The 10,857-nt window shown below is 42.1% G+C and overlaps 1 protein-coding gene across 1 annotated transcript in view; it reads left to right on the forward strand.

Annotated features, from left to right (window-relative positions):
• LOC127750886 (uncharacterized) overlaps positions 1–10,857 on the forward strand; it is an 80,527-nt gene that overhangs the window by 30,298 nt on the left and 39,372 nt on the right. Inside the window, exon 4 of the mRNA XM_052273535.1 lies at positions 1,279–1,539. Within this exon, the coding sequence (XP_052129495.1) occupies positions 1,279–1,539 (261 nt within the window). The remainder of the gene's footprint in view (positions 1–1,278; positions 1,540–10,857) is intronic.

The following is a 10,857-nucleotide window of genomic DNA, read 5'->3' on the forward strand; positions in this document are numbered from 1 at the left end:
TTGGGGTGGGGGGAGGGAGTTTCTTACCTCTTTTGTGGTTTTGGGCCTTCTTTCACATTTAATTGTTCACTACAGCAATTTTTAACTTATTTTCGCCAAACAAGACCCTCTAGCGCCGAAACGGTTAGAGATAGAGCCAAACGGACGAAATTTTCGCCCGAAGGGCTCTACTTTGACAAGTTACCCCTTAGGAGACCATCTCATATTTTCTAGAATTAATACGTTTATTTTTGGGCCACTTTCGTGATAGAAACTCCCTCTAGCGCCCAAACGGTGAGAGATAGAGCAAAACGGACAAAATTTTCGCCCAAAGGGCTCTACTTTGACGAGTTACCCCTTAGGACATCATAAAAAAAATATTTTTTTCTAACTTTTATGACCTTCCCTATTTTCTTTGATACCCCCTTATAGCCCTTTAGGGGTGGTTGCCAGGATTTGCCGTAGGCGTTTCGTTCTCTAGAAGTGGACCTTAAGATCCCCTGAAAATTTCAAGTCTCTAGCACATCTCCTTCTAGTGGAACAGACAGACAGACAGACACACAGACAGACACACACGAGGTCGTTTGCATAAGCCCGCTGAATAGCTTTTTCAAAGCAGAAGGGCGGGCTAAAAACACCCTCTAGCGCCTCAACGGTTTCAGCTAGAGCAAAACGGAGAAAATTTTCGCCCGAAGAGCTCTACTTTGATGAGTTACCCCTTAGGAGACTGTAAAAAAAATATTTTTAAAAAACACTATTTGGGGTACCTGTGGTTTTTGATTTTTGTAAAATCCAATTTTTGAGCTAGAATGCTCTTCTTCGAACTCGATCTGTCTTTTCATGACACAAAACGACCCTGAAAATCCCAGGTCGCTAGCTCAATTTGTTCTCGAGTTATCGTGCGCACAGACAAACGGACAGACAGACAGACGCGAAACTTTTTGATCATCACTGGAGTAATAGGCTTCGCTAATCGCTCAGCCAATAAGGTATTTCAATGGAGCGCTGGCCGGAACCAAGAAGAACAAAACCGGATACAGAGAGCGGGCACGCGGGGGAGCGGAGGGCGGGCGGGGAGGCTCCCCTCCACCCGCCGCTCCTCCGCGCGCCCGTCCCCACCATCGCTCTCTGTATCCGGTTTTGTTCTTCTTAGTTCCGGCCAGCGCTCCATTGAAATACCCTATTAGTTTGTTAAACGGTCCCTTATGATTAAGAGTCCGCCAAGGCAGGATTCTGTAAAGAGAAGATGAGCTTACATATTTCTGTTATGATCCGGTCGGTCGTGTGCACAATTTCCAGCTAGAATCGGAATGGAATTCCTCGGCACTGTTCCTTGGCATCCTGCCGCGGTCTGCCACCGAAGCTGAAGTGCGGACGCTGCTGTGGGACACCTGGACCTCACTCTCCCTTGCGGACCTAACGGTCCTCGTGTCGGCCGGCCACGCCAACTGGACAGCGCACGCCGCCTTTCCCTTCGCGGACGCAACGGGCCAGTGCGGTCGAGTTGTGAACGCCCATGCTACGTTCCGCACCTGGTCACTTGTGTCTGGAGAAGCGATGGTGAGGCAACCGTGTTTTTAGTGCAAGGTCCCAGCTTCAAATTCCATGAGGATTTTCAGTATGGAAAATGTCCATCTGGATTTTGTTTACTATCCGTTTGGATTTTATACCTGATGTAACTTGTAACAGATTCCAAACTAGAAATAATAACATTTTCAGAGTGGAATTTTGTATTACGGATATTTTTGCTATGGATTTTTTTTCCATTTGTAATAAAATCCATATGGGTACAGTAAAACCTCCGTAGATGCACCCTTCGTAGATGCACATATTAAGGACCAGCCCATGCTCCGCAAAATGAAACATTTACGCGACTTTCCCCTTAGTCGGCTTGATTGACAGGTCGTGGTCTGAGTGGAGCACGGGCCCGAGCACTACCTGGCCCGGTCCCCACCCGAGGGGCATCCCCGGCCGCCCAGCCAGCAGCGGCTGCGCAGTGTCGGAAGTCGGGCTGGTGGAGTTGGGCCAGGTAGCGATCGGGCAGGCGCGGCTCACCTCTCGGGCGTGGCGGCACACAATAGACTTTATGGCCAGGCGAGGCTCCGAGCTCTCGTCAACCAGCATCTGGCAAACGTTTTGACAACCTCCATATTTACGAGACCTCGGTCCCGATTGCTGTGCATCTACGGAGGTTTTACTGTAACGAGAGCCATCTGAATTGAGCAATTAAGGGTACGCAGGATACAAATCAGGGTTGCACTAGGATTCTGACTTCAAGAGTATCGCCTAAACTGTCAAGCGCTGTCACAGACCGTCCAGCGTGCTCGACTTCCTCTCCTCGCCACCTCAGCTAGCCGCCCGCCTGCCCTTGTGCGAGAGAGAAGGATGCTCGTGGCGGGAGGAGACAGTGTCACTCATATTGTTTTTAATTGGTATGATGATCAATAATGAGTCAAATAAAACGAGCATTGACTGCATGACTGCACTTTATTCGAGCATCGTCTTCGACTGACTCACTCACAACGACAGGTTGACAAAAGACAGGTTGACAAATAACAAGCGACACGAATATGGAAAACTAAACATAACGTATAAATTTGCCATAAATGAAATAGCAGACGATACAAAACAAGATTTTATTTACTAGCACTTTAAGTATTATGAAATGCAAAGAAATGTATTAATAATATAACACCTCTTCTTGATAAGAAATATAATCAAAATTGGTTAGTACAAAAACAAGGAACATTTCTTAGAAACTATGTTAGTAAAAAGAGAACACTAAAACAAATTTTGATTAACAAAACCAATATGATAAGGTTTGGCACAATATTTGGTAAGTTAGGCTAAGGTCAACAATCATATGAATTATTTATTACTGGTTTGAACAACAAAACCTACTTTCTTCACAAAAGACTCAGTCTTCTTTCCGCTCAGGAGCTTTGTAAAGATGTCAGCGTGGTTTTTAGCAGACCTGACATACTCCAGTTTGACTCTCCGGCGTTGAATTTCTTCTTGGATGAAGTGGTACTTGTTGTCAATATATTTAGACCTTTCAGTATTGGTCTGACCTTCAGCTTTTTTAATGGCACCTTGGTTGTCTATCTTGATGATGGACGGACTAATGGCGTACTCAGGAAAATTAATTTCTCTTAGTAAACCTTTCAGGTAAATAACCGCTTTGGCACACTCACACGGTGCAATGTATTCAGCATCATTAAAGCATTGAGCGGTCAATTGCTGTTTTTGGCGTTTCCAGGTGATTGGAGCACCTGCCAGGCGAATCACATATCCTGTTGTTGATCTAAATGCACTCCAATTAGAGTCAACATAGGTTTCAAGTGGTTTTTCAGTCTTCTTGTATTTGATAACAAAATCTTGAGTTTGCTTCAAATATCTCATTAAATGTTTGGCATTAACCCAGTCTTTTCTGGTGGGGTTGTTGTTCTTCTGACATAAAGCACTTACTGCGACAGCAATATCAGGCCTCGTATTGTTGCCCAAATGCGAAAATGTTCCAGTTGCTTGTCTGAAGATGTGTTCATCGAACAATGGGCCCTCTTTCATTATGTTGTAATCAGGATTCAGGACAGTTGTAAGCCCTTTTGCCTCTTCTGTGAATCTGAAGGTATTCAGCATTTCATTGATGTAATGTTTTTGATCCAAAGTCACTTCGTTCTTGTTGACAAAATTTATATTTATGCCAAGAAACATTTTGGCTTTTTCCAGATCTTTAATCTGATAAAATTTGCTGATTTGTTTCTTGAAAAGGTCCACTTCAGTTTTTGTTCCATTGAGTAGAAAATCACCCACATGAAATCCAATAATTAAATTTTCACGGTAATAGATACACTGGTCATGTAGAGATTGTTTCAGTTTGATTTTCTCAACTAATTTTGAGCTCAATTCTTCGTACCAGTTGTGGGCACTTTGGGGTAACCCGTAGATACTCTTGGTGAGTTTGCAGACATATTCAGCGGGGTCAGACACTTCAGCACCATGGGGTTGTTCCATGTATACTGTATCTTCTATTTTGCTATTAATGTATGCAGACTTCACATCAATTTGATCAGCACTCCAACCTTTACCTACAGCAAGAGAAAGTAACATTCTGATGCTTGATTTTCTTATTACAGGAGCATAAGTGTCTTGAAAATCGACACCAGGAATTAATGAGAAGCCTCTTGCTACCTATCGAGCCTTGAATGTCACTACTTCTCCATATTCATTTATCTTTCTCGTGAACACCTATTTACCATCCACTATATTTTTCTTGAGTGGGCGTGGCACTACTGTCCGAGTGTCCATGTCCAGTAGTTTGGATATTTCATCATCCATAGCATCTCTCCATCTTGCTGCATCAGGGCATTTCATTGCCTGTTGGACAGATGTCGGATCTGGATAATCCAAATAGGGTGTGACATTTGCTGAAAAACAACAGCTACACACTTTCTTTGGCTTGGGTAGTCTGGCTGACTTTTTTGGTTCGTTGTCATCATTTGGGTTGTCTTGTTCGGGAATGTCTTGATGAAGAATGTCTTGGTTGGGATTTTCTTGATTTGGAATTTGATTTTGAATTTAAGGTTCTTCTTCAGACTCTTCATCTTCAGTATTGTGATGTTCTTCTTCACTCTCCTCTTCTTCACCATGTGTTCCTTTAAGGTCGCCCCCTCCTTTTTCTTTTTCTTCTTCTTGTGACTTACTTTCACCTTCTAGAGCCAAAATATTTGCAGTGATTCCATCTTTTCCAGCTGGAGGACGGGGAGGAAAAATTGCTGGCTTCATAGGAAATTTTTCTTCACAAAAGTCTATATGCAATGCAACTTTAACTTTTCTTTCTTGCAGGTCCCACGCTTTCACACCTTTTCTTCCTGATTGTACACACATGTACAAACCTCTTGTGGCTCTTGGATTTAATTTTGTCTTCTCAGCATCATTGTCTCTAATCCATACTTCACATCCCAAAACTTTTACTCGTTTCAGATCTTCTGTTTCTACTCTTCTTTCATGCCATATTTCAAATGGGGTTTTCTTCTGTATTACTCTTTACACCGTTCTGTTTCTCAAATAATTTGCATGAATTACAGCGGCTGGCCAAAACATGTTTGGAAGCCAAGCATGTATCATCATACATCTTGCTGTCTGAAGGAGTGTTTGGTTGAGCCTTTCCGCCTTCCCATTTTGTTGCGGATTGTAAGGGCACGATAATCTTCTCTCCACTCCATTTTCTTCCAGATATTCTTCAAACTCTTTTGAAATATATTCTCCGCCATTGTCTAATTGGAGACATCTAAGTTTCCTGTCATGAAACCTTTCTCCTTTTGCCATGTATTTCTTACAACTCTCAAAAGATTCCGACTTCTTTAAAATCTTAACTTCACTGAACCTTGAGTAGTCATCATGGAAAGTTATGAAATATTTACTTCCATCTGGGGCTGCTTGCTTCATAGAGCACACATCACTATGTACTATTTGCAGAACTTCTTTGGTTTCTCTCTCAGTCTTCACACTTGTTTTGGCTGGAAATGGCTTCTTCTTTGCCTTTCCTTGAGCACAGAGTCTACAATCTTCTATTTTTATTCCTTTGACTTGGCATGCATTGGGTAAGCCCTTCAGGTGACCAAACCGATCATGACATAATTTAACTTGAGATTTCTTCCCGACTAATTCTACTTCTCTTCTTTCTTGTTTCTTCTTTGATTGACTCTATCTTGCACCGTTTGGGCGCTAGAGTGCTTTTTTCGACGAAAATACGGCGAAAATGATCACGTTGCACACAAAGTCGTACAAGGAGGCGTGCAATCGTAAAATGTCAAAGGGAGTACCCCCCCAAAACAACACATTTTGAATCAGGAACTACCCTCGGATTTGCCGTATCTTTCACTGTTTTGGCCTTAGAGGTGGATATATTGAAAACAATGGCAAATAGTCAAGTTTTAAGACTGTTTGACTATATACAATCTAGAAACTGCGAGGGTTAATTTTTTGAAAGCAAAGCAGAAGGGTGGCATGTAGTCACGGTGTTGCCCCGTTACAGTCTTTTGTCATGTCAAAGGAGCAAATTTCTAGGGCCGCAGGCCCCCCACAGGACGGTTTATTTCTACACAAATATGCAAAGTTATTTACCGGTCACATTATTTATCTGATGATGCACTTCAGTAAATCGCGAGACTGAAATGGTCGGGCCGAAGGCAAAAGGCCCGACCATCGCCACCGGCAGGCCAAGCAGGCCCGGCCCCTGCCTAACGGAGTTGCCGGCGCAGCGAAGGGGAGCTGGCAACTCCGTTTGGAGGATGGGCGGGCCTGCTTGTTCTCTTTCAAACTCAATTTTAATTGAAGTCGTAGGCCGATTTTGAATTGAAAATATCTTTGATATGCGTCGACGTTTTCGGTTCAAAATCGGCCTACGACTTCAATTAAAATTGGGTTTGAAAGAGAAAAATGAGAATAAGACGGTAGTATGGAAAGAAAAATCGTCAAAGGATCACTCTTCTATGAATTTGAAGGTAAAGAATTAGTGGGGTGGAGCGGGTGGAGTGGGGTCGGGTTGCGGTGATAAAACGTCCGGCTGCCACCGGCGCTGGGCAAGGGCCTGACGAAGCAAAACAATCCCTGACTTCTGTTGCGGTGGTGGCTGGCGCAGTAGGTGTTGGCGCGGCTCTGAGGCCTGGTGCTCCCTCCACGTATATACTTCCTCCATGGTCTTGGTTCCACGATCTTGGATCTCTCTTCTTGGCACCTTTTGTAGCAACTGCTGATTTAACACTCTTTTCTGTTGTTGCACAAGCCACTCTAATGTTCACTTCAGACTTAGCTTTTCTTGATTTAACCTTCACGTCCTCTTCTTTCTCTTCTTCGCTGCTATCATTCTCATCATACTCAGCCTTTTTCGCTTTCACTTTCTTCTCTTTCTTTCTACTTTCCTTTTCCTTGGTGAATCTTGGACAATTAAAAGCTTTGTGTCCAATGTTTCCACAAGCTTAACACACAAATCTTCTCTCTTGACGCTCTCCACCCTCATCTTCTTTGCCATTCCCTCTATGATCTTCAAAGTTGTTGTTTCTGTAGAAGTTCTTCCCTTGGAATTTGGATTTGTAGGCTGATGAACATAGTGCTTCTGCTTCTTTCTTCTTGTTAACTTGTTCCTGGCGTTCAAATACCTACTTCGATCTGACTTGATCAGCGTTCAACTCTTTACTGTCCCTAAAGGACTGGACAAGGTGCTCGTATCGAATGTTTGCTTTAAGTCCTCTAATCAAAAAGGCTGCTGCCAAGGCTTGCATATTGTTGTTCATATTGGAAATGACTGACTTTACTTCATTTACTAGTTTCGTCATCTTACCTATGTAACCTCTCATGGGCAAGCTATCTACTTTGTCAGTGGAAATTAACTCTTCTAAAATGTCCTCAAACTGAATCACGTCTAGTTTAATGTGGATTTCCTTTAACTTCGCCCAGACCCCCTTGGTTGTTATACACTGCTGGTTCACATTGTACAAGTTCAAATCGTCAACCCGTTGTATGATGTAGTTCAGAGCATCTTCATTGCGCTGTCTCATCATCTGCGTCCATTCTTCTTCTTCAGGATCGTCCTGATCCGGGTATCCCGGCTCGATGGCCTCCCACCATCTCTTCTGTGATAGGGTGGCTTTAATCCTTCTCGACCAAGGATAATAGTTCGTCCCAGACAGAATTTCTACTTCTCGGAGCTTCTCTCCGCCGGCCGCCATTGTTGCACTTCTCGCAGGTGAAGCCGGTCTTCAACAAGTGTCTCTTCTCTAATCAGATTCTTCTCTCTTCTTCACAAAGCTTTAAATCTTCTTCTACTGCAGGTCGCTTGGGGATGCTTCTGGGCCCATGACCTAATGTTTTTCATTGATTTGATGATCAGTAGTGAGTCAAATTAAACGAGCATTGACTGCATGACTTTACTTTATTCGACCAACGTCTTCGACTGACTCACACACAACGACAGGTTGACAAAAGACAGGTTGACAAATGGCAAGCAACACGAATATGGAAAACTAAACATAACGTATAAATTTGCCATAAATTAAATAGCAGACGATACAAAACAAGATTATATTTACTAGCACTTAAAGTACTATGAAATGCAAAGAAATGTATTAATAATACAACAACTCATACAATGCACCTCCGCTCGTTCGGTGCACCTGTCATAAATCTCTTACAGCCGGCCACCTCGCCAAACTCGCCCGCCTGGCTTGTCCCTGCCAAAACGTGAGGTGGAGCGGTTTGATGGCCATTTTCGGCCGTTTTCGTTCTATAAGTACCCCTAAACTATATTTCCAATCAACACACGGTTGATTCAAAAGCATTCTTTGACCTTTCCTTTACTCCCTGACGTTTTGATTTTTCAAATTAATCCATTGGGAAGCTACCCAGGTCCGTTTAAGAAGGGGGAAGAAAATAGAACACTTTGAGCTCAAATATTGGTCAAATGACAAACGATGTTCAAAATATCTCGACTTGAGGAAGTAGATTTTAGTGAGAACTATCGGCCGGATGAAACCGCATGCCAGTATCACTCATTGTTTGGCGGCAATCCTCGAACGAAATTGTCAAATTCCATTCTTTGAGATCAAATATCGGTCAAATGACAAACAAAGTCCAAAATATCTCGACGTGAGAAAGTAGATTTCAGTGACACCTATCATCCCGAAAAACCGAATGATGGTGTCGATTACAGTTCAATGTGGCAGCTTGCAGTAGAGTTTTAGTAGAATTATTACTAGCTCAATTCGTTCTCGAGTTATCTTGATGACAGACAGACACACACACAGACAGACAGACGCGAAACTTTTTGATCATCACTGGAGTAATAGGCTTCGCTAGTCGCTCAGCCAAATGGCATGTGTTTAATATGAAAGAAATTAAAACAAATTGTGATAAGAAAACAAAATTTCTTTACTTCATACAAGTCTAACATTTCATTAATATACAAAATTAAAGGACTGAGTCTTAACGGTTAAAACCAAATGACACATTTCTTTCACAGCAGTCAAAAAGGGTATATGAAAAGTAACAATAGCCAGGACTAAATATTATAACAAGTAGTAGCACACTAAAAAAAAGAAAAGACACACCACACTACCAAACTATTCTTTGGAGAAACAAATATGTATTTGTAACTAATGTAACTTTGAGTAACTGACTCAAAATTAAGGAGAATCATTACCTAAAGTCTGTATCTTAAACCATTCAAAAGTTTTAAACCAACAAATCGTTTTGCACCGCTTCACTAAAAATGTTTCCTGTGCAAGACATGTTCCAACTAAGTTGGATGTTAAAAATTCTTATTGGATATCAAAGAGCTATAGGTCTTTTTGTAGCTTTAGAACTGATAAAACACATTTCAAAATTTGAGTTTTACTTTGCTTTTGATAAAGATATTCTTTCATAACATTTTGAAAACATTAAAAGTGGCCCAAATTTAGTCCCATTATTTTAAATACTTTTATTGAGAGGAAAGAAATTGCAAATTTTGTTGTGTCAGACCTGTGGTGTGAAACACAATCATCATATTTCTTATTGTGTCTGGAACATAACTCAAAACCAAGCGCGCAGCAGGGTATTATTAGATGAACTAAAAAAAAGTCTCAATAGTGTGTTTGAATGTTAGTAACAAAATATTAATGTAATAAATTTTAACGTGAAAAACTGTCCCTCACTGACCAACAAGTGTGAGAGATGCTAGGTAGATGTACGCCAGACCACGTCTCGCGTAACAGGCTTCGCGATATCTCACGAAACACTGTTGCGCTGCGACGCGCATGGCATACATCTACCTAGGCCTGCGGAACTGACACCCGAGTCGGGTAGTGTGAAAATGTACACAAAGATACGGGCCTCCGGCCCGTCAACTTTCCGTTACTTCGACTGAGCATGCAGGGTTGTACATTACAAAAACATTAATTTTGGGACCTGTGGTTTTTGTTTTTTTTTAAATCCAATTTCTGAGCTAGAATGCACTTCTTCGAGCTTGATTTGTCTTTTTATGACACAAAACGACCGTGAAAATCCCAGGTCGCAAGCTCAATTTGTTCTCGAGTTAACGTGACGACAGACAAACATACACACAGACAGACAGACACGAAACTTTTTGATCATCACTGGAGTAATAGGCTTCGCTAATCGCTCAGACAATCATCACGATAACTCGAGAACGAATTGAGCAAGCGACTTGGGATTTTGAGGGTCGTTTTTTATCATAACAAGCAGGCCCGCCCTTCGGCCAAACGGAGTTGCCAGCTCCACTTCGCTGCGCCGGCAACTCCGTTCGGCAGGGGCCGGGCCTGCTTGGCCTGCCGGCGGCGATGGTCGATTTCAGTCCATTTCAGTCTCGCTATTTACTGAAGTGCATAATCAAATAAATAATGTGACCGGTAAATTACTTTGGATATTTGAGTAAACTAAAGCGTTCGGCGGGGGGCCTGCGGCCCTAGAGATTTGCTCCTTGGAAATGACAAAAGATCGTAACGGGGCAACACCGTGACTACACCCCACCCTTCTGCTTTGCTTAGAAATTAAAAAAAAAATTAACCCGCGCAGTTTTTAGATTGTATATTGTTTGTCAAAGAGTCTTATCACTTGACTTTCTGCCATTGTTTTCAATATATCCACATCTAGGGAGGAAACAGTAAAAGATACGGCTAATGCGAGCCCGGGTGAAAAAACATTGACAGTAAGTTTGTATACAGAGGTATACAAGTAATTGTATAAAGCTGTATAAAGGTAATTGTATTACATTTGGTAAAACTGTATTACTTTGTCAGTATACCTTTTTATAAAATATTATACAATATATACTTGAGCGTTTCAATTTACTCACTGGAGAAGCGGCCTGAGTGGGTGGCT

The sequence above is a fragment of the Frankliniella occidentalis genome, unplaced genomic scaffold, assembly GCF_000697945.3.
Source record: "Frankliniella occidentalis isolate FOCC.00 unplaced genomic scaffold, Focc_3.1 Scaffold280, whole genome shotgun sequence".
NCBI classification, from domain to species: Eukaryota; Metazoa; Arthropoda; class Insecta; order Thysanoptera; family Thripidae; genus Frankliniella; species Frankliniella occidentalis.